The sequence below is a fragment of the Varanus komodoensis genome, unplaced genomic scaffold (genome assembly GCF_004798865.1).
Source record: "Varanus komodoensis strain SLA01 unplaced genomic scaffold, ASM479886v1 scaffold111, whole genome shotgun sequence".
Lineage (NCBI taxonomy): Eukaryota > Metazoa > Chordata > Lepidosauria > Squamata > Varanidae > Varanus > Varanus komodoensis.
In genome coordinates, this window is record NW_025335321.1 from 798273 (window position 1) to 822001 (window position 23729).

The following is a 23729-nucleotide window of genomic DNA, read 5'->3' on the forward strand; positions in this document are numbered from 1 at the left end:
TGGTCAGCCAGCTCAGGAGGAGGCATGGTTTTCTGTGCACTGGGAGCAGCGAGTAGAGCTGCCAAAGAATCCGGCTTGTTTACAAGTCTTAAGAACTGATGGATTTAACTGTGGGTAGAAGAGATAGAAACTCTCACTTTTTTGTGAACTTACTAAATTTTTAAATTGTATGTTATAGCTCAGTAATATCCCTTGGCATCCTTTTTCATTTGTGTGTGTGTGTGTGTGTGCGCGCGCGCACACACGCATGCACACATTCGTGAGTGTGTCTATTTCTCTTTATTTGTACCTTACCTCTTCTTAAAGAAGAAACAGACAGAGGCAGCTGTGGTGCCGGCTCTGAAGCGGACAAAGAGCAGTCGGTGGGGCTGCCGATCTCTTCCTACCAGGAGAGGCAGGGAGCCCCCTCAAGACGACAGCCTTTCGCCCCTGCAGGCAACCATGATGACCCTGGCAGAGCACATCATTGAGGCCACCCCGGAGAGGATCAAGCAGGAGAACTTTGTGCCGGCTGAGACACCCCCAGCTGAGCGGACGGAGAGCCCAGCCATCAGCACCTCCATGAGCTGGCTGGCCAGTTACCTTGCCGACGTCGACCACTTGCCAAGCGCTGCTCAGATCAGGTCCGTGCTGCAGCTCAGCCCGGCCAGGCCATGGCCTCTGGTGCCTGGCTGGGCAGAACAACCCCAAGCCCTGGGCTCAAGCTGGACTTTGCCAAGGCAAATGATGTTCCCAGAGAACGACGCAGCTTCTGAGGCCACGGGGGGTAGTCTCCCTCCTTCCGCTGGGCCACACAGGATCTGGCTGTGGGGAAAACCTCTTTGCCCAGAGAAGGGGAAGAGCCAGAGGCAGAGAAGGAGCACTGCGTTTGCATGAGGGGATGCCAGTGGGGTGAGAAAGAAGCTAGAAGCACACGAGCGCTTGGCGGAGGGTCCTGGAGGGAACAGAGCTCTGTGGGGACAAAAGACTCCCTGCCCCTTCAGGGGACCACTGGAAACCAACATTTTTCAGAGCTGGCTTCATTCCGGCTTGTAGACTGTGGACCAAGTTGACAGGTCTGAGGAGTTATGGTGCACTGTCACCCACAATCCACAGGGATTAAAGGGAAAACAGGAGAGTCCTGTGGCCCCTGGAAGGCTAGCAGTGGTGTCCCAGAGAAGCTCCGTGGAACATAGGCAGCGCTGGCAGGTGCCAAGGGACAGTTGGGCAGCTGCCTGACCCCTTTCTGCAAAGGGGCAGGAGCATCAGCTGCCAGGGGCATGCTGACAAGCGCCCTCCTGTCCCTGCAGCCGTAAACGGGCTGAGCAGGCTTACTTCCGAGTAACCCCTAGTGCTCAGGGAGACTGGCTCCAAGCCCTGCTGCACTCCCGGCAGCTCTCTCCCGGCCTCTCTGGGAGGGGGCAGGGGTGGGTTTCAGCCCCTGCAGCAATAAACTGCTAGGGCTGAAGCCAGAATGGGCAAACCCAACCTGGCGAGGGCCTCAGGGACACACTGCCAGAACAGCCTCCCAGGGCTGAGGAAAGGAAGGGACCTCTTTTGGCAGAGGGGGGCAACTCCACTGCTCAGAGCATCTCCACACCTGGTGCCGAACTGCCAGCCTTGGGCTCCTCTCTGGGGTGGAGGTGATGGGGGCACAGAGATTGTCCCTGCCGCTCCACTGAACTCTGCTTAGTTGTGGGGATGCTCCTTGCCCCACAACAGCTCCAAGTGGGAGAGACAGCTGGGACCCCTCTCTTGCCAGAAACAGTAATGGCGGCAGGAGCAGGAGCAAAAGCAGAAGCAGGCCTTTAGGATACACATAGGCCCTGGCTGGGTTCTGAACATGACAGTGCTCTCTGCCCTGCTCCTGTTTTGCATTTGCCCCACCATCAGCCCCTGCTTGCTGGTGGCTTTTCTTTCCTGGGGCAGGGGCAAGCTGCCCACGGTGACCCTCTCCCCACATCCCTGTGCCTGTTCTTGCAGAAGCCTGTATGGCAGCCCCCTGACGCCTCCTTCCCATACCAGCCTGAGCCCGGCCAGCTCACCTGTCTCCGAGGTGGCTTGCGAGAAGCCCCGCCTCCCCTCGGCCACCGACTGGTCCGAATTCCTGAGCGCCTCCAGCAGCGAGAAGGTCGAAAAGGAGTTTGCACAGCTCACCCTCTCCGACCACGAGCAGCGAGAACTCTATGAGGCAGCCAGGCTGGTCCAGACAGTCTTCAGGAAATACCAGGTGGTGGGCCTCTCTGGGGGAGGCAAGCCAGAGGGTGGGCGGGGGGACTCGCTCCTTGGCCCTTCCAACGGAGCCTGCCGGAGCAGGACAGAGGCTGTGCCGGCTGCTGGCTGGCACCTGCCACCCCTCCCAGACCGGAGGAGGGGCAGCACAGCCAGCGGCCGAGCGAAAGCAGTGCAAGGTCACCCCAGCAGGTTCCTCCTCCAAGCACAGAGCTGTCCCAGCAGCACGGACCCATCATCATCTTCATGGGCAGCTGCAAAGATGGGGCGGGGGGCACTGTGGATCGTGGCCCTCCAGCCATGTTGGTGCCAGGCATGCATTGGAGAGTGACTGCACAAGCCCACCTTCTGTGCCTTCGTGCCTCTCCTGCCTTCTTGCTCAGGATCTCTTCAGGGCCCTTCTTTATCCTCTAAGTCCGAGGCAGGCATAGCTCGTGTAGAAAGCCCGGGTCCAGTAGAGCACCAGCCTGGTGGGCCTGCCAGGGGCACCCAGGGAGGTGCATCACCCCCATGCCTTGGGCTCCACTCTGCCTCTTACCGCATTAGAAGGATCTGCCCAAACGGATGTCCCCCAGAGGGCCCAGCCCAGAATTCTTGATCATCGGCCTGGGGCTGAGGGAGCCAAAATGCGGGAGGGGCCTGCTTGGCTATGCGTGCAGAAACCCACCCATGCTTCCTGTGGGCTGCCTCCTGGCCTGGGTGACATCCCCCTTTTTCAGGGAGCCTCTGAGTTCAGAGGCCTGCTGGCTGCCTGGCTGCAACAGGGAGAGTCACGAGGAGGCCCTCCTCCTCCCCCTCACCAGGACACCCATATTCCGGGAAGCCCTGAAGGGGAGAGAGCGGCACACACACAGCCCAGCCCCGTCACCTGCCCATTGCAGCGCCATGCTGGCAGGCACCTTAGTCAGATATCCTCCCGGGGGCATGGTAGTCGCTCTGGAAGGGCCGTGTGGGGGCTTGCGGTGCCAGTCCCTGTAGCCACAACCTCCCCCATGAGGATCACACAACTCGGGCAGCACCGTGTCTCACCAGGAGCCCATTTGCTGGAAGCCTGCTCAGGCCTTGCGTGGGGAGCAGCGTGCCCTAGGCCCCACCCCTCGGCACTTCTTTGCGGACTGCAGCTGAGCACGGGGGAGCAGGGGATTGGTGGCCAATCTGCCGATCGGGAAGGGCTGCCCTTCACCCTGGCTCGCTGACTGGAGGCCGAGGCTTCCTCAGGTGGAACTTTGTGTCGTGGAGAACGCCTTGTCGGTGGGGCTGTGCCTCCGGGCCGGTGGCGCCTCACTGCCCAGCCTCCTGCCCTGCACCAGCTACTGCTGATCTGTCAAGGGTGCGCTTTGCCCACCCCTGGCTCTGCTTCCGTGGCTGCTGCTGGTCGGACTGGCACAAGGCACCTCCTGGTGGCCACCAAAGGTCCCAAAAGGGAACTGCCTGGCACCCCACGTGCCCTCATTCTCGTACTGCCAGTTCGCACAGGAAGCTCCTCTGTGCTGCTCCGGGGAATTCTTCACACGATAAGCTCTTTGTCCCAAGCCAGTTTGGGGTCCACCTTCCTCCCTGCCTTGCTTGCCAGGGCTTGATGTGGCCCCGCACAGGGTCACAACCCTTGCAGGAATCCCTTTCCTAGCATTATTCTGTGGCCCTCCCCTGTGTGACGGCAGCCCCCCTGCCCCTACAGCAGCCCCCCTACCATGTTTCCACCTTCCTTTTTAGGGACGCCCCCTCCGGGAGCAGCAGGAAGTTGCCGCTGCCGTCATCCAGCGCTGTTACCGGAAGTACAAGCAGGTGAGCGGAGGGGGGCGTTCAGTGGTGCCCTGGGAGCTGCCCCACTGCTTGTGGCAAGCTCCTTCCCCATGGAAGGGGCTTTGGGCTCTGCTCTGCCATGTCAGAGAGGGGCTACTTTGGACACAGAGGTGGCCCATGGTCCGCTCTGTCACTGACAGCATGGGCCGCTCCAGCGTCAGCTCGGCACATTCCAGGGAGCCAGGCCCCCTGAACATGGTGCTCCTCGTGCTCGGTTGCATGTCTCCAGCAGCACCTCCGCTGCAGGGCTGGCTTTCACACCCTGTGGAGGAGACTGTCCTTGCCAGCCTCTGCTCCACGCGCAGCTTCCGTGCTTCACCAAGCTGCACCTTTGCCAGAGCATCAGGTGGTGCCTGCCTGCGGCTCCCCGCTGCAGAGCAGAGCTCCTGTGGCAGGCACGCAAGGTCTCGCTGTCCCTCTGCATGTGGGGAGCAGCTGCTGAACAGAGCTGTGGAAGACCACAAATCTGGACAAAGCGCTCTGCCCCAGCCATTGCCCTGTTGTGCTAGTCTTCTGCATGCAGGGTTTTCCGACTGCAGTGAAGCCCCATCATGCCTGGAGACCCTGAGGGTTGGGCTGGTTTGTGAGGATTAATCAGAATCACCTGCAGGTGTGGGTGCTGCACATACCACTGTATCTACAGCCCCGGTCTGGGTCTGTGCTGTCCACTTTCCTTGCTTCTGTTTGCCAACTGCCATTCTGCATCCCACCTCAAATGTCTCTGCGAGGCTTTCCAGACCTGGTATTTGGATCGCAGTTTGCAGGGCGTCAGGGAAGTCCATGTTACCAGGGGATCATCAGAGAGTCCAGAGGGTGTGCTGCAGTTAGACTGCGGCCTCAGCCAGCTGATCCTGCCAGCAGCAGCTGGTCTGCTGCCAGCTTCCATTGCCACAGCTGCAACGATCCTCTGAACTCCTTTGGTGGGCTGGCAGTGTTAAGCAGCCAAAACAGAAGCCCCCCCCCCCCCCCGGCCGGGGGGGGCTGGGCGGGGACCGCCCCGGGGCCCCCCCCCCCCCCCCACTTGCTTCGCATGCTGCTTTCTGCTTTCTCAAGAGCCAGGGAAGCGCCAGGACGACTCGCCACTTGTGAGAGGCCATTTGGGCTTGGCCTTGATCCTGCTCGGAGGCAAAACCGTGGGGACGGGGAGTGCCACTGGCTTTCACGCAGCCCCTTCTGCACACCCAGGCACGAGGTGCCCTCACGCACAGAACCAGCATGCGGGCATGAAGTTGGGCTGCTCTGCCTGGGCCTCCCTGCCCCTTGCTTAGGCGGAACTCTCAACTCTGGCGTCTTTTTGGGAGCGTGATGGAGCATGGCTCTGCAGCTGCCGAGGTCTGAGTTTGGCATCGAGCGGCCCGAGCAGATGCCGTGCCGTTCCTCACGAACACGAAGAATGGCTGCCCCCGCTGCACCCCGCACTCCCCTCCCCGTGCCTGGCTGCCCCAGTCACCTGTTGCTCTTGAGGAGTCCTCGCGAGGCAGCCCGCAGCTGGCGGGGCGTGTCAGGGCGGCCCTCGCTCTGTGCTGCCAGTGACGGAAGCCAAACTTTAATCTTGTATTTTCTGTTTCTCCCCAACCAAGCTTACTTGGATAGCCTTGAAGGTAATGACTCAACACAACACGTGTTTGGGCTCTCAAGCTCTTCATGTTCCTCACAAGCCGGGGAGAAATTTCTCTTGGCTAGAGCACACCTGGTTGCATCCCATGTGGAGAGTGCATGCCAGCATTGCCCCTCTGGCGGACGCCTTTCCTGTAGGAAGAAGGGGGAGAGGAGGAAAGTATGACCAGGTGCCACTGTTCTGAAGCCACAAAATTAGGAGGGCCAGGCTGTGGGCTGCATGGGCCGGCCAGCCCCAGAGGCCACTGACTCGGCCTCTGTTGCATTCCTCAGAGACCCCCACCACAACTTCACCGACCTCCTGGTGGCCATGCCTGGGAGGTGGGTGGCAGATGGCCTGCCTGTTGATAGACAGGCTTGAAACAACTTTTCGGCACATGACCAACTTTTCAGAGCTTCCCCAGCCCCTTTGGCTGCAGCCCCCTAGCGCCACGTTGGACACAGATCTCCATGGGAGGGACTGTTGTTAATTGCACTGCTGGCAGCGGCGCCTGAGCTTAAAGGTGAAATAGTCACTCAGGGTTGGAGGGGGGCTTTTGAGTGCGACTGCCATGCACAGGGAAGGGAGATGTTCCCCTTCCCCTCGAGCTGTAGCCCCAAGAAAGATCGCCCAGCTGCACATTGGGTGATGTTGGTTTTCTCTTGACATTAGAAAGCAGGAAGTGCTTTCCCCCAATTTCCACACAGGGCAGGGAACAAGGTCAGTGGGAGGGGGAGTGTTACGGGAGGGCAAACACTCCCCACTGCTGTTCCCCACACCTTCCTGGGAAATGGCTTAGTGAGCCCCATTCAGTGGCAGGCCAGGCTGCCCCCAAGTGCCAGAAAATGCAGTAGATGCCTATTGCCTAGCTTTTCCTGATATATTTAATTGTTCTCCACTGGCTAGTAGCCAAAGTTCTCTGTGAGATCCACATAACAAGACTTAAGCCCATAAATGTTAATAGCACAGAATGGCTCAAAGCATGCAAAACTTGAAGAAAGAATAAGCTGCTGGGGAGCTTCCAGTCTGCTGGCCCCTGCAACAGGAGGCACAGGGGCTGCAAGTCCAGCCCTTGGTCCAGGCGGGCATGCCCGTCCATGTGCATCCAGCAGAGGCAGAGTCTGGGATGCCTGGGTGGCACCAGGCCCTGCAGGTTGCAAGGGCATCTGAGAAGGGGCATGGAGCAAAGTGATTGTCCTGGGAAGCTGATCCTTTGGCCTCGGGCAAAGAGGGAGGGGCTGCTCGGGGCAGGGCTGGCACCTCCACTGCGTGGCTCTGGCAGGGCGGTGGGGGAGAGCCCCCTCCCTGCTGGGCCCACCCTCCCGTGTCCATGTTAAAATGTTTTGAATCTAAGTACTTTTGATATTTATTATAAATATCCAACATAATATTGATACTGTTAATGATCACTAAGTATAAAGAGAGAGTCCAGGCTGCTGGGCAGGCGTAGAGCTTTCCCCCACTGCTCCCCGGCCTCGCCCTCCAGAGGGGGTGCGTAGAGACGCGGTTGTCTCGGCGGGTGCCGGCTGCGCCGGTGCAGCCTCTTGCCATGTTGCTGCTTCTATCCCAAAACCCCCCATGCCGCATTTTTGTAAGCCATGCCCCTCCTCTCTCTCAAAGCCATTTGCTCAAGTAAATTACGAGATGTGGATTCCCGCGCTGGCTGCCTCTTCTACAAAGCCGCCCTCTGCCTCAGCGAGCAGAGGTGAACGGGTTGGCCGGTTTGCAGAGCTTCGCATGTACAGACGTGTGGACTGAAGCCAAGCCCTCGGAACACATATTATTATTATTATTATTATTACATTTCTATGCCGCCCCTTGCCGAAACCTCGGGGCGGCTTACAACATGATAAAATACATTGAAATACAATAGTACATAATAAATTACCATTAAATATAACAATACAAAAAATACATTGATTTACAAATACAAAATTAAAATTATCAGTATAAAATAAAAATATAGGAGGAGAAAGAGAAGGAAGAAGAAGTTGCCCAGGCCAGATCATATGTTTTAACAATTGAAATGATGTTTAAATAAAAGGTCTTTACCTGGCGCCGAAAAACCAGTAACGACAGTGCCAGGCGGACCTCTTTGGGGAGTGAATTCCATAGGTTGGGCGCCACCGCAGAGAAAGCCCTCCTCCGGGTACTTACTCTCCTAATTTCTTTCATGGAGGGTTCCCGGAGAAGGGACTCTCCCGCAGATCTCAAAGGGCGGTCGGGCATATACGGACGTAAGTGCTCGTTCAGGTAGTCAGGACCCAAGCCGTTTAGGGCTTTGTAGGTCATAATCAACACCTTGAATTGGGCCCGGGCTTCAATGGGAAGCCAGTGAAGCTGATGGAGGACTGGAGTCATGCGAGCATAACGCCCCGTCCCCGTCAGCAACCTGGCAGCTCTATTTTGCACCAATTGAAGTGTTCGGACTGTCTTCAGGGGAAGCCCCACGTAAAGCGCGTTGCAGAAGTCTAGGCGGGAAGTCACCAGCGCGTGTGTCACCGTCGCCAGGCAGTCGTACATATGGGGCATCTTGGAATTTTCTTCCCTCTGGAAAGACAGCAGTGGGATAGTGTTGCCTTTCGAAGAGAGCCCGTGTTTGATTAGCCACCTAATCCCTTCCGGAATGTTCCACTTTTGATCCTAGGGCTCGCTGAGACTGGGGGCCGACTTGCCCTCGGCCTGCAGGCAGCGGCTTTCACAGCCGCCTGAGCATCGCCTCCCCTGGGCGTCAGGCGCCGGCCACCCAGCCTCTGGAGGCGGGGGGGGGGGGCGGGGGGCGCTTCCGCGAAGAGCAAGCCCGCAGTTGGAGCAGGAGGAGAGGAGGGCGAGGGCGGGAGGAGAGTCTGCTTGCGGTTTCTCCGTGCCCCGCTATTTCCCGCCCCTTGAGCCGCCGCAGCAAGAAGAGACTCTGTCAGTGGCGGCCATGAGGTCGCTCTGCGGCTTTCTCTCGGGGGTGCCCAGGACATGTCGGGGCTTCTGCCGCAGGGACCGCAGCCCGTGCACTTCAGCGTCTCTCTCTTTGTCCCCCTCCCCTCCCCTCGCCCCTTTCGCTTTGCAGTATGCACTTTACAAGAAGATGATACAAGCTGCCATTGTTATCCAGAGCAAATTCCGAAGCTATTATGAGCAGAAGAGATTCCAGCAGAGCCGAAGGGCTGCTGTCCTCATCCAGCAATTCTATCGCAGCTACAAGGAATGTGGCAAGAGAAGGCAAAGTCGCAGGACGGCTGCCCTCGTGCAGCAGAAGCTCAGGTGGGCGTGCGGGGGGCCCGCGGCTTCGCTTGAGAGCTGGCACAGCCCAGCTGGACAGAACGGGCAGGACGCGCCAGCCTTTGCAGAGCGGAAAGAGCCACATGGACAAGCGGGGCAGTGGTCAAGAGTGCGGGGTGGGGACCCAGGCAATCCGGGTTCTAGGCCCCCCCTCACCCACGGGGCTAGCTGGGTGGCTTTGGGCCAGCACAGACTCTTGGCCCAGCCTACCTCACATGGTGGTTGTTGTGGGGATAAGCTTGGGAGCAGCAGCCGAGGAAACTGATGTAAGCTGTGCCAAGTTCTTTGTTAGAAGAAAAGCAGGATATAAACCTAATAAATAACCACCAGTTCTTGAAGCCGCTCCAAAGGGAAAGGAACCCGAAAGGGTGGGATGTCTAAATGAAAGAAATGCTTAAGGCACAAATAGAAACAATTCCAGCATGGAAAAGGAGTAGTAGACAACAGAGGAAGCCCATGTGGCAATGATAAGAGCCAAAGAAAAGGCAGAAGTGCTCAGAACAGCACAATATAAGGCAATTGGTTAATTTATGTCAAAAAGTGAGGGCTGGCCAGTGACTCCTGCCCGCCCTGCAGAGCTGTGCATTTAATTGCGTAATTCACACCTTGTCATTCTGGGTCAGATGTGCTTTGGGCAGCTAAACCTTTGTTTTGATTGTTTGTGTTTCTTACATTTGTTAAGATGATTAGTCTGCATGCATCACGGAGAAATAACCACAAGCCATTATGTGACAAACAGGAAGCGCTATTCTTAGCCAGGCCTTCCCCACGGAAAAGGAGCCTGTTTTGCTCAGGAAGGGTCTTGCGAGGACTTTGATCGTGCTCCTTTTAAAGCTCCCCACTAAAGGCCCAAATTGATCACTGCCGTGCAGAGGAGAAGGTGGCTAGCCAGGCCCCTGGCCAGCCTGGCAGGGCACACACAAGGGGCAAGGGGCAAGGGGCAACCCGAGAGAGGCTGGAGAAGGATCCGGAGAAAAGGTTTGGCGACATTGTGCAAGCACTAAAGGCTGCCTGCCCCGGTCCTCTCAAGCCGGCACTCAGAAGAGGGGCGCACCCCCGGTCTGCCGCTGCCCAGCACTCGCCTTGGCAATGCGCAAGGCTCTGGAGTGCCACGTGCCCGTAGGAGTGGGGCCCTCGTGTTCAGCTCCCAGTCTGGAGGAGGGCAGGGACCAGTCAGGGATGCCACCGGCTGCCAGCTCCAGAGTCGGGCTGTGGTGCCTGCCCTGCCCAGCCCTGCCCTGCCCTGCCCTGCCCTGCCCCAGGAGTGCCTCCATCCCACGTCCCCTCCAAGGCGGAACTGCCACACGCCCCAGGGTCAGCGAGGGAAAGCGATGCAGCCGGGGCACCCCTGAGCCAGGCAGCCCCGCAGGCCTGATCTTGCCAACATCACAGGCAGCCCTTGCGGGGAGCCCACGCTGCGCTCCCTCGCTGCCCCCCTTTCTCATTTCTATCGCTGTGACATCAGTGACCAAAGAAGCACAAAAAGCTAAGAGGTAAACTGAAAACAGAAGGGGCATGCACAGGAGCTGGAAGGAGGACCAGGCTCCAAAGGAAGAATACCAGCAAGTAGCAAGGAACTGCAGGGACGACATCAGCAAGGCTAAAGCGATAAAGAGCTGAGGCTAGCGAAAAACAACAAAGAAGCCTTCTTCAAATATGTCCAAAGCAAAAGACAGTCAATTTATTGCATTTAGCCATGGGCCATTACTAGTTAACAAGGTAAAACATTAACAAATGAAACCATAAATCAAATATATTAAAACACAATATTAAAAGATAGAACTGGTGTGATTCAGGTCAGCGTCCCCTTCAAAGCGTCCATAGCTCTTACCTTTTTAGCTGCGAGAGCAAAAAGAATCATACAATAGAAGAGTTGGAAGGGGCCATGAAGGCCATCGAGTCCAACCCCCTGCTGTTGCAGGAAACCAAGTTACACCTCCCCACTCAGATGGCTGTTCAGTTTCTTTTTGAATGTCTCTAGTGAAGGGGAGCCTACCACCTCCCTAGGCAGCTGGTTCCACTGCCATATTGCTCTGACAGTGAGGAAGCTTTTTCTGATGCCCAGCCTGAATCTGGGTTGTCGCAACTTGACTTGTTTATTCCGTACTCTATACTCTGGCATCAGCAAGAGGAGACCTTGACCTTCCTCTTTGTGACAGCCTTTGAGGTACTTAAAGAGGGATAGCGTGTCCCCCTTCAGTCTTCTCAAGGCTGAGCATGCCCAGTTCCCTCAGTCCCTCCTCACAGGGCAGTGTTTCCAAACCTTGGATCATTTTTGTTGCCCTCCGCTGGACCCTTTCTAATGTTCCTGCATCTTTCTTAAATCTTGGTGCCCAGAACTGGACACAGCATTCCAGGTGAGGTCTGACTAGTGAGGAATATGGAGGAACTGCATGATGTAGAAGTAATACATCTATTAATGCATCCCAAAATAGCACCCCCGTCCCCGCCTTGCCTCGCCGCGCACACCCGCCTGCACCTCACTGCGCCTGCACGCTCTGCCTCAGCGCCCGCACGGGCCCATGCGCCCTGCCGGCATCAGCTTTCTGGCCTGCGCCCAGCACCGGCACCTTTCAACTGGCTCCCTGGTGAAAAAGTTTGAGGACCCCTGTTCTAGGGTGTTTGCTATTCCACCCAGTTTTGTATCATTTGCATATTTGATTATTTTTCTTTGTACTTCATCTAAATCATTAAGAAAGATGTTGAAGAGCACTGGGCCCAGGACTGCCACCCCACTAGTTACCTCCATCCAATTTGAGAAGGTGCCATCGATGAGCACTATATGTGTCCAATTTAGCAGCCAATTTTGGATCCACCTAATAATTTTTCTACCTAGTCCAATTTTTGCTAATTTGCTTATCAGAAAGTCATGTGGCACTATGTTGAAAGCTTTGCTAAAGTCTAGGTAGATTATGTCCACAGTGTTCCCTTTGTCCATTTGGGAAGTTACCCAGTCAAAAAATGAGATTAAATAAATCTGACCCAATTTATTTTTGATAAATCCATGCTGGCTTCTATTAATCACTGCATTTTCAAGATGCTTGCGGATGAATTTTTTAATAATTTGCTCCAGAATATTTCCAGGGATTGACATCAGACTAACTGGTCTATAGTTCCCAGGTTCATCTTTCTTCCCCTATTTGAAGAAAGGACAACGTTAACCCTTCTCCTGTCGTCTGGCACTTCTCCTGTTTTCCAAGATTTATTGAAGATAATAGTCAGTGGTTCTGAGAGTTCCTCCGCTAGCTCTGTTATGACTTTGGAATGGAGTTCTTTGGGCCCTGGAGATTTGAAAGCAGGGGTGTCCAACCTTTTGGCTTCTCTGGGCCACATTGGAAAAAAATAGTCTTGGGCCACACATTAAATATGCAAACACTAACAAAAGCTGATAAGCAAAAAAAAAAAAAAAAGTCAGAGCATAATTTTCGTGATAACTGCCACCACAGATAAGCAAAAAAGTCCTTACATAATCCAAATTAGGTGGCGCCTTGATTGGAGAGTCTTTTAAAATTGTCAAGCAAGTCCAAAGTTTGTGAACGCTAATAGAGAAAATGAACGTATCTAAGTAATAAAACTTCATTGATTTTTTTAATTTTTTATTATAAACGTAAAAGAAAATAGGGCAACATAAAACCGGTGGGATATTTGACATTGTATTTGAGAAACTAATGGATCAATATTTGGTTTAATGGAAGTAGTTGCAATTCTCACTTCTCAAGGTGCTCATCAGATATTCTGGTTCTAATTTTGCTGTTAGTGTGCTTCATTCTTGAAAATAGTTGCTCACAAATGTAGGTACTTCGAAAAAGTGAAGACATGAATAAGGCTTGATAGTGAAGCAAAGGATATTTGTCTCTGGGACGATGGGACCTATACAAGTCCATGATCAATTTTTTCTTTAAGTTGAACGTCAGGTTGCAGCTCTATACATCCCATTTGAAAATTGTCAGGTAACATATTTATGTCGACTGAAAATGGAGTCGCAAATATACCAAAATAGTGATTATTTTCCCAGAAATCTTGAAATCTGTTTTCAAATTCTTGTATAAATTGAAAAACAGGGCTGCATATTTTTCACTGTCCACAGGACTGTGTTTAGCCAATGTGTCGAAATGTATGAAATTGTTTGCAACAGTAGGTTGAAAGATCATTAATAATAGCTGTGTTTCACTCTCTAAGTCACCATGAGCACATGTAATGTCTGATGGTGTAAATTTGACTGTCTGTGCTTGGAATATAATACACTGGAAGATGCAGACTGCCATAAAACTGAAGCCATACATGTGTACAAATAGTGAGAGCATAGGTATGTTTATTTTACATGACATTGTGACACGACATTGTTGTCTACAAAGTACACTCTGGGGAACTGCGCGATCGACTTACAAAAAAATTGCAAAAGACCCCTCTGTTTTAAGTTAGTGTACAATTTTGGTTGGGCCACATTCATAGCCCTTCTGGACAACATGTGGCCCCCAGGCCACGGGTTGAACACCCCTACTCTACAGGTGCCTCAATGGCTGTCACAAAGAGGACACACAATAATAATAATAATAATCTCTTCTTGTGCATTCCAGAGTGCAGGGCATAGAATGACAGATTTAAGTTGAACCAGATTTAGACTAGACACGAGGAAGAATTTCCTCACTGTCAGCGGAGTATGGCAGTGGAATCTATTCCTGGGGAAGTTGAGGGCTCTTCTGTACTGGAGACATTCAGAAAGTGTCTGGATAGCCATCTGAGTGGGATGGTGTAAGCTGGTGACCTGCAACAGCGGGGGGTTGGACTCGATGGCCTCCATGCCCCCTTCCAACTCTGCTGTTCTATGATTCTACAATTCAAACTGGGTTCCTGTGTCAGATGGCCCAAGAAGTGTTCCACTTGGCCTCTTGCTTTCCTCGGATGTTTCTGATCGGCCACTGTGCCGGGGGCCAGGGGGTGGTCACTGATAGAGCCTTGCTTTGATCTTGCTGACTATTATCCCACCGTGGTCACTTTCAGTGGTACCTCTTGGAACCTGACACTCACATGTTCTTTCCATCCTTCTGTCTTTCAGAAGCAGCCTGCTCACCAAGAAGCAGGACCAAGCCGCCCGCAAGATCATGCGGTTTTTACGACGCTGCCGCCACAGGTGAGATGCTGCCAGCACCCCATCTGCAAGGTTGGGGACATGAGTGGAGCGCACCTCATCCCTGGGCTAGCTGCGCATGGGAGCAAAGTGCAGGTGTTTCCCGCTGACTTGGCAGCCCAGAGGCCTGGCTCAGAACAGGCAGGAGTTTCTTTGGAGAGATGGCAGAACAAGAAAACCCTCCACTGTCTTTAATCGGCCTTAGAAATGGGCTGTAGGCCTCTGGTGAAGGACAGCAAAGCCCTCTTGACTTCCCGTGCATCCCGGGGCGCTTGACCTGCAGCATGAATCGTGTTGAGTAGCCGGGATGCTCACTCACACCTGTCCCGGTTAGTGCAGCTGGCTCCCCTTTTCCAAAGGTGATTGCTCATGTATGGATGGATGCACGTGTGCATGAGCAAATCACGAACAGCCTCCAAACTGTTCCAGTAGTCAGTTGAATGGAGGAGCATTTGGGGTGATGCTGCTAGCTATGGCCAGTCAGCACTGAACACGGCTATGCAGGAGACCTCGCTGTCCCTGCCACCACACCCCAAGCTCTCGCTAGGAGAGGAAGACACTTCTCTGTTTCCACTCCAGGGCAGTGAATGCACTGCTGGCCACTGCCACCCAAGAGGCTTCAGCCACCTGGGCTCCTGTGGGTACCTGCATAATGTCCCCTGCAGGACACTGTGATACTTGCCTTGAGAGAGAAGCAGGGTGGGGGCAGACTGTAGGACCCGGCCTGGCCTCACCCTCCCGCGCAACAGTGCAGTGGATGCCCAGCCAGCCATCCCCTGCATGTGCCTTCCCTTTGGTGCCCTCCGATCCACTGCATACTGGCCTGAGGCAGAGCACCCCAGCAGCCCCTCTGAAGTGGCTGAGCGGGAATGCGCTCAGAGCAGCCAGGCAGCTCTTGAGAGAGGGCACTCGGCTGGAGGCTGACGAGAGGGAGGAGAGCTCCTGTCATAATTCAAGTCCCACCTCCCTCCTCAGGCCTCTGGCCCAGGCATATACCAATGGGGTGTTTGTGCCTTGTGCTGGGCACTCAGAATAGGCTGCTGCCACTGCCATCGCCATCCAGTAGTAGGCAGGACTGCTGGTCCCTTGGTGTTTACCTGAGCAGAGGGCAATGAACCAAATCAGAGGACAGCAGGAGTGGAGATGGAGGTAATCATGGCGGCCTCAGAAATAGTCCTGAGGGTTCCTAAGGTGATTGCCCTATATGACTCCAACATACATGCTAAACCTCCTCCTCTGTGGTGACTCAAGTCTGCATGGTTGCCATGGGAAGGGTGGGGCTGTCTCAACATGCCATTGGTCCAAGCCGCGGATTGAGGCACATTCCAGACCTTGTTTCTCAGCTGGCCAGATTGGGGGTGGGTGGGAGAAGTTGACATCTCTTTTCAAAGTTGTATCCTGTTAAGATTTGGGCTGTCTATAGTTTTACCCCTCTGAAATGGTCTGCCCCTGGAGACTTGGGATAGCTGGTGCTCCTGTTGAAACCATTGTTGCTTTTTTGAATGGAGAGAGAACTCAGGCAGTTGACAGAATCATTTGGTCACTTAGTGTTCATGTGAGCAGAGGGCAATGAACGAAATCAGAAGAAACAGGAATAGAAGAGGAGAAAGGTTCATGGAGAGTCAGGTGGAACTCGAGTAGGAGTTTGTGTCTACTCTGTGGCTGTGATGAAGACAAAGAAACGGTTCCTTTCTGCCATGGTGCCCTGTTAATATTATCCATAGAACTTTTTGTGGTGATGTAGGGCCTTTGGAAATCTACCCTAGGGGAGATGTGATTTATTTATTTATTCATTTATTTTTCGATTTATATCCTGCCTTTTTCCTACAAAGGGCTCAAGGCAGCTTACATCTCCTCCTCCATCTTATCCCCACAACAACAACCCTGTGAGGTAGGTTGGGCTGAGAGTCTGTGACTGGCCCAAAGTCACCCATGGCTGAGTGGGGACTAGAACCCGGATCGTCTGAGTCCCAGTCCCATGCTCTTAACCACTACGCCACACTGGCTCTCTTTGTGATAGGATCACAAAGTCACTTTGATCCATTTGCAAAATGCTCTGAAGGAAAAGTCATGAGTGACTGTATCCATCTTGACTTGGGCTCCACACTTGGTGCAGTGACAATGGTAAAGTTTTTCCAGAGCAGTAGCTGGTTCAGTTTTATTGAGTGAGTGCATTTCAGTTCTTGGAGCCTGAGGAAGTGGACAAGGAGCTTGGCTGAATCTGACTGACCACTTTGCACTCCTCCCTTAACTTGCCTGACTTATTAAGTCTAGTAGGGAGGTGATGTCCACCTAGGTCCAGGTTCTCCTTCTTCACTAAAAGAAAGAGAAGCTCCAGCTTTCTTAAAAGAAGCCATAATTTTACTGGTCATGAAGAAACCCAGTGTGGACTTGGGTGATGTTATCAATTATAGGCCCTTCTTGGATAAAGTGACAGAAGTTGTTGCTTTCCAAAGCCAGGCAATTTTAGATAAAACTGATTATTTGGGTTCATTTCAGTTGGGGTTTAGGCCTGGCTTGAGATAGACTCTGCTTTGGTCACCTGTGGGATGATCTTGTCATGGGAAAAGCAGGTGTGGGATCTGTCATTACTCCTGGATCTCTCAGTAGCTTTTAATGCCACTGACTGCGGTGTCCTTCCGGAAGGGCTGTTCAGGTGGGGCATGGCAGGCACTGGCTGGGGCCTGGGTGTGGCTAACCCTCGGTCTAGGCTGCTGCGGTGCACTGTCCGCATGGCCACTCCTTTCACAAGCAGTCTCTAACCTGCAGCTGACCAGTTGGGACCTGGAGGTTTGAGCATATCATGCCTGCATGTTGTCTGCTGTGCTGCCTCCAGTCTGTTCCCAGGCCCAATTTCAAGTGCTGGTTTCAGCCTTAAAGAGCCTGGGACTGAGTGGTCTGGAGGAACTCCTAACCTGACACATAACTCCCCAGACATTGAAGCCTTCAAAGAAGTTCTACACGGAGCAGTCTGCTGAGTGTACTGAAGCACTAACTGCCAGGGAGCAAGCTTTGTCAGTAGGGGGCACCCCAGTTTTGGGAAAGCCTTCTCAGGGGTTGCCTGGGCTCCAGGTGCAAATCAACTGGCTAGGCAGCTTCCTGTGGCCTGGGCCTCTCACTTCTGAACTGCGAGTTTTGCTGCTGTCTTTTATGCTTACATGTTCACATCATTTTCTGTTTTGTCTTGTGTTTCTTTCATTGTTAAGTTGACTTGTTTATTGCCAAGCCAAGTAGAGAGTTTTTGCTGTGGAGAGACAGACAAATGCCACTCATTGTGACCTTTAAAAAGGAGGCTCTGTTAGACCTGCTGCAGTATGGGGCCTTGATGCACCTGCCTTGGGTGGGCAGAGGAGAGGTGCACGGATTCCTCCCACCGCCATCTGTGGGCATGGAGCACTTTTAGGCATTCCTTGGGGGTGAGCAGGAGCAGGGAGCTCTTCCGTCCGTCCCACATTGAAAGCTGCCACTTTGCATCTCTCTAGGCAAAACTGCGGAGTAGCCTGGTCAAGGTATGGGGCAGGAAGAAGATCCATCTGGAGTGCCTCCAGGATGATGTGGGCCCAGGTGCCTACACCTGCATGCCCACTTGCCCTGCCCTTCTCCACAGGGGGGTCCTAGGTGCCCGTCAGCCTCCCCTGCCTGCCTACATAGGGGTGGCAGCAGCAATTTTCTGTGCGCGAACTTTCCAGCGAAGGCCGCCATCACTTTTCATGGCTCCGAGGCAAGAACCTTCCTGTGCTTGGAAACGCTTCCTCCGCAGCTGAGCAGGCCCAGCTCTGGCAGGCCTGTGTATTGCCTGCCTGGCTCTGATGGGCTCATGCTGCAGGATTGTTTGGGGCAGAGGCCAGGGAAAGGCCACTGCAGAGAAAGATGTGCCTGCTTGGAAGGAGGACAAGAGGCAGCAGCAGGGGATGACATAGAGACACAGAAACAGGGCGAGTCAGAAGGGGCCGCCAGGCCCTCTGGTCCGATGCCGGCTCCAGCTGGCTCCACTCATGACATGCCTGCCATGGCGAGGGGAGTCCCAAAGCACTATCTGTACCCAGTCCCTGTGATTCTCAGCCTGGCATGATGAGAAGGGATGGCTAGATGAGTCAGAGATCCCCAGAGTAGGGATGAAGAGAGAGCTGTTCTGGGTGTGACCTGGGACCAAGGTGTGCCATTTCAGCCTATAGAGGTGTCGGATTTTTCAGTGCTCTGCGCCCATGTTTCATAAACTCGCACATCAGGGAGGAAGGCTTATGCTTAATCTGCCCGATTTCTTGAGGTGCAGGCAGTCTGACAATGAAGATGGCTCCATCACCGTGAGTGCGCAGTGGTGCCACGCCAGGTTCTCCACCTGCATCATTTGTGGGACAGCCGTGCCACGCCCTCGAGGAAAGAGTCCTGAATCTTGCTAGGGACGGGGGCGGGGGGTTAAGCAAGTCCTGGGGGAGCAAAATTTGCACAGGTGCCATTCGGAGCGAGCATATGAATATACAGCCCAGGGATAAAAATGCGGATCAACGCCCCGCAACCCCCAGCTTCTCTTTGCATGCCGCAGTTGTGCTGGACTGAAACTTGCTCTTGGCAGGTGTTCTTGTCCGCTGAACTGCAGCTGCTGTTCCTCTGTACGGTGGCCACTGTGCAGGGAAGTCCTTGGCATGGCCCCCCTTTGGCAGCTGGCAAGAGTGAGGGGTGCCTGCTCAGCAGGACATCTACTCCTGGAACCGTTGCTGGAGTTGTCGGGTGACCCTGGGAAGTGCACCGAATGCAGAGCAAGGCAGCCAGAGTGGAGGGTACATGTGAGGTGCCGCTTGGGGGAGCAGAGGCAGGTTCAGACAGAAGTGTAGGAGATGAGAGTCCTGCCGAGTACCGAGAGCTTGTCGGCATTCTTCGTACAGCAGCCTGCCAAAGCTTAAGGGTCTCTGGTGCCTTCTTGGTGCCCACAGCAGCAAGGCGAGGGGCTTCATTTGTCACGGCCAGGGTTAGTTGGCTGCAGTCTTGCACAGGGCTTCTGTGGTAGGTGTGTGCAGAAAGGGCGGAACAGAAATCCATGAGTGTCCCATTTGCTGCTTTTGCTTGGCTTTTAAGCCCAGATTAACATTGCAGTGTAAAAAGTTAAATTGTCTGCTCATAAAAAACAAACCTGTTGATTATGTGCACTTTTCAGTCACAAGGCAATGTATCTGAATTATTCTAGGAACAATTGCACAGGCACATTTCTTTGGGACTTGCACTGATTACAACATGGGGGGATGAGTTTAAGTTGTATTTTTGGTAGTGATGTTAACTCAGGGGCACATGCTGTGGGGCCAGAACAGACGCCATAGTTGGAAGTGGAACTGGGAGAACCCAGTTTGTACTGACTGCAGTTTGCACTGATGCAAAAGTGATCTGGAGTTGCCAGCACCAACCAGGCAAGGAGAGTAATTCCCGGGGAGGAGAGGGCTATTCCTGGCCATTACCAGGCTCTGAGTTCATCAACCATGGGAAAAAAGGCAGTGGGTGGATTAGGCCGCGGAGGCTCGTCAAGTCTAGCTATCCTGCCTCTGACACTGGTCAGCTGGACACACCCAGGAGGTGCACGAGCGAAGCAGAAGTGCCCGACCTGGGGCTGTGAGTGCCAGACCCCCAACCCCAGAGCCCTGAGGGTTGATGGGTACCAGCAGGAGATTTTCCTCTCACAGCTTTTAAGTGCACGGGCGGGGGGGGGGGGGGAGAGAAAGGAGTTCACGTGCTCGTGAAAATACTGGGCAGCCACTCTGCTCAGGCACACTTTTCTGCACCTGTTTGCTCTCAGCAGAAATCAGCTGAAGAGGAAGTGCTGCTGCAGGATGATCTGGGAGTATAAATTAATGTATTGGTGAATTAACAATGTGGCTATTTGCTGTGATTTGAATGGAAAATTAATTGGCTGGGAAGTTTCTATGAAATCTAAATACATCCTAGTAATTCTGTCCAAATGTTCATACAGAAATATAAATGAGTGAATGTACACTTTATGGAAACTCATGTCCTACAGGCTGGTCCCCAGGTCTGTTCCATGCCTATTTATTTTAGTTAAAACTTTTGTATCCCATCCTATGCATAAAAGCCTCAGGATGGTCCAACAACAAAGGCATGGCATCACATGTATAATAAAAGCTCAATTAAAATAAGAATTAGATCTTAAAATAATGGGAACATAAAAAGGTTCTGACCTGGCGCTGAAAAGAATAAGTGTCGGCATCAGGTGCACCTCTCTGGGGAACATGTTCCACAACTGGGGCACCATGGCAGAGAAGGCCCTTCTCCAGGTAGCCACTCGCCTAATCTCCTTCGGGGAGGGCTCCCAAAGAAGGACCTCCAACCCAGATCTTGGGGTGGGCAGGCACACAGGGAAGGAGTTGCTCCTTCAGATAACCAGGTCCTAAACCATTTAGGGCTTTATAGGTCATCACCAGCACCTTAAACTGGGCCTGGACTTCAATGGGTAGCCAGTGTAGCTGGTAAAGGACCGGCGTTACATGTGCGTGTCTGCTGGTCCCCACTAACATCCTGGCTGTAGTGACCTAGCCACACTCGGAGGAATATCTGTCACAGTCACCACCACCTCCCCCACAGTGGCAGCAGCAGGAGTGTGGAAGAGCCGTTGGCGGCTGTGGCCACAGAGCCGTTGGCAGCTTTCCCCCCTTCAGAATTGTGGTGAGCCCCCCTTAGCACCACCTGGCCCCACTGTGGAGTGGGGAGTCCCTTTGGTCTGTCCCGAGCCACCCCATTTCATGGGCTTTCTTCTGGGTGTGGTAGCAAAACCAGAGGGGCTTACAGATAGGAAGCAGTGTCTGGGTGCCTCAAAGCTCTCTGTGAAAGAGGGGCAATGGTGTGGAAAACCCCATCCCGAAGACCCCTGAGTTCTGCTTCTAGAGAGGAGCGAGAAAAAAATTCAGCCAATCTGATTCTCCCACATCATGCATTGTGCAGCTCTTCTCATCTTTCCCCTCCCCTTCTCTCAGACACCTGTTTCCTAAGTAAATTGCAGCGCTTGCCTTGGTGCAGGGGCCACCAGAGCCCCTGCCCTTTTGGGCTGTCTTTTCCTGCCTATCTTTTCCACAAAGTTCCTTTTGAAGGGGGAGACCCGAACATCTAAGGGCAGATTGCTTGCATAAAGTCCCCACAGGACTGGCCATCCTGGGTTGGGTCCCTGTTATAGTATTGCCCTGCACAGAGCTTGCCCCTTCTGGCGCCCGGCAGAGTGAATCTGTGCATGCCTTGCACGCCACCGAGATCTCTCTCCTGTTGTTCAGGCCCCAGAGGTGAATATGAAGTGTCCAAATACACCTGTCTGGCCTTCTTGAGGACAGCCATGCAGGTATATGCAGCAGGCATCACCACACAGCCACTTGCCTGCTCTTGTGGGCCGGAGCTCATTTGCCCATTTGGAGACTTCAGTAGCACCAGTTGGCTGTTACCTCTGTTTGAAGAATGCCTGTTTACTCCAGCCTCCCCCTTTGTCTTAGGAGTCTTGCCTCTAATCGAAGCCAGCCCATGAAAGAGGGCAGTTTTAGGCCAGTCTGTAGGGCTGGCCTAGCACGAGGTGAGTGAGCCTCATGATCCAGGCTGCAGGTTGCAGGGAGCATTGGCCCCCCGCCCCGCCATGTGCTTGCTCTCCTCCTACCTGCCCAGTGGTCCCTTGTTGACAGGCCATGACATGGGGCCAGGCCTTGAGCCCCTAGCCTGCACACGGAAGCTCCTCTTTCTGATTACTGGCAGCAAATCCTGGCCATTTCCTGCCTGACGCCCTAGGGAACCACTGCTGCCAGTCCACTGTTGTGAAGCTTTGTCCTTCCTGTCCACTTCCCTCTGGAGGGCCAATGCTGACCTGGCCAGACCTCCTCAGGCATGCAGTCCCCCTACCTCCTTTTCCCCATCGCCAGAAATCAGCTGGATGCTCCAGAGAAGGAGAAGATGGGGACCTTTGAAAAGCAAATTGCCAGTGTTTCATGGAGACATGATGTCATCGAATCATAGAATTAGAAGACTTGGAAGGGGCCATGAAGGCCAGCGAGTCCAATCCCCTGCTGTTGCAGGACACCACTTTACACCATCCCTCTCAGCAGGCTGCCCAGTTTCTTTTTGAATGTCTCTAGTGTGGGAGTGCCCCCCCACCTCTCCAGGCAGCTGGTTCCACTGTCGTATTGCTCCGACAGGAAGCTTTTCCTGATGTCCAGCCTGAATCTGGTTTGCCGCAACTTGAATTAATTATTCCGTGTCCTACATTCTGGCATTAGCAAGAAGAGATCTTGACTTCCTCTTTGTGACAGCCTTTGAGGTACTTATGGAGGGATATCATGTCCCCCATCATTCTTCTCTGCTCATTGTTTTGGGGGACTTCAAGTTCCTCACTATCTGTAGGGAGGAAAATTCCTTGCACTTATCTGCACTGAACACCATCCTGTTGTTCCCGGCCCATTTCCATAGTCTGTCTAGATCCTTCTGGATCCATAGAACCTGTTCCTCGGTTGTGGCCACTGGCCCCATTTTAATATCATCTGTGAATTTGATCAGCAGACTGGTCATCCCCTGTTCCCGGTGATTGATGAAAAGTTTGAAAAGAGCAGTCCCAGGACAGAGCCCTGGGGGACCCTGCTCGTCACTGGCCGCCAATTCGATGATTCCTCACTAATAGTCACCCTCTGCTTTCGGTGCATCAACCACGCCCTAATCCGTTGAACAGTGCATTGGTCTATCCTAAAACTCCTCAATTTCTTAACCAGGATATCATATGGCATTTTGTCAAAGGCCTTGCTGAAATCCAGGGAAACCACATTCACCATGTCCCCTCTGTCTAGCCACCTTGAACAAACCTTGTCATAGAATTCCACAAGGTTTATCTGGCAGGACTGGTTTTTGTAGAAGCCATGTTGCATGGCCACCAACTCCCTTCCCTATCTAGGGTTACTAGATCTTCTGCTATTATGAGCCTTTCCATTGTCTTTCCCAGAATGGACGTAAGGCTAACCGGCCTGCAATTCCCAGTGTCCCCTCTACTATCCTTTTTGAAAATTTGGGCCACTGACGCCACCTTCTAGTCCTCTGGAACTTCACCCATTCTCTATGAGGCCTTCAAAAATAAAGGCCAACAGGTGTGTGTGTACCCCCGCCAGCTCCCAAAGTATCCTCTGGTGTAACCCATCAGTGCCCAGTGCCTTAGTGATGTCCAGTGGCATGAAGAGCTCCTTAACTTCTAGGGGGGTGACTAATCTGAGCCCCTAAATCCGCAGCCTCATCCTGTCCCACATGTAGATCTCCCCTGTCCAGCTTTGGGGAGAACTCAGAGGCAAAATAATCATTTAATAATCAATTGGAGTATTCAGTTTTGGGCCCCTCATTACAGAAAGGATATAGCCAGGTTGGAGTCAGTGCAGCGTAGGGCCACAAGGTTGGTGGTCAGTTTGCAGGGGATGCCGTATGAGGTGAGACTGAGGGAACTGGGTCTCTTCAGCCTGGAGGACACTCAGAGGGGATATGTTGGCGACATACAGGTATGTGAGGGGATGTCACATGGAGATGGGTAGAGACCTGTTCTCCCCTGCAGAGGAAGGCAGGACACGCTCCAATGGAGCAAAGCTCAGGGAGCCAAATTTCCATTTGGATGCCAGGAAGCACTTCCTGACAGTCAGGACCTCGAGGGTGTGGAATGGGCTTCCACGAGAGGTCGTTGAGGCCCCATCGGTGCGGGTGTTCAAGGATAGACTG

The 23729-nt window shown here is 53.5% G+C and overlaps 1 protein-coding gene across 1 annotated transcript in view; it reads left to right on the top strand.

Annotated features, from left to right (window-relative positions):
- Window positions 1-23729, top strand: part of CAMTA1 (calmodulin binding transcription activator 1) — a 698809-nt gene that overhangs the window by 629968 nt on the left and 45112 nt on the right. The window contains exons 15-20 of the mRNA XM_044420870.1: window positions 436-623; window positions 1963-2209; window positions 3925-3996; window positions 5595-5615; window positions 8673-8866; window positions 13941-14015. Coding sequence (XP_044276805.1) covers window positions 436-623; window positions 1963-2209; window positions 3925-3996; window positions 5595-5615; window positions 8673-8866; window positions 13941-14015 — 797 coding nt within the window. The remainder of the gene's footprint in view (window positions 1-435; window positions 624-1962; window positions 2210-3924; window positions 3997-5594; window positions 5616-8672; window positions 8867-13940; window positions 14016-23729) is intronic.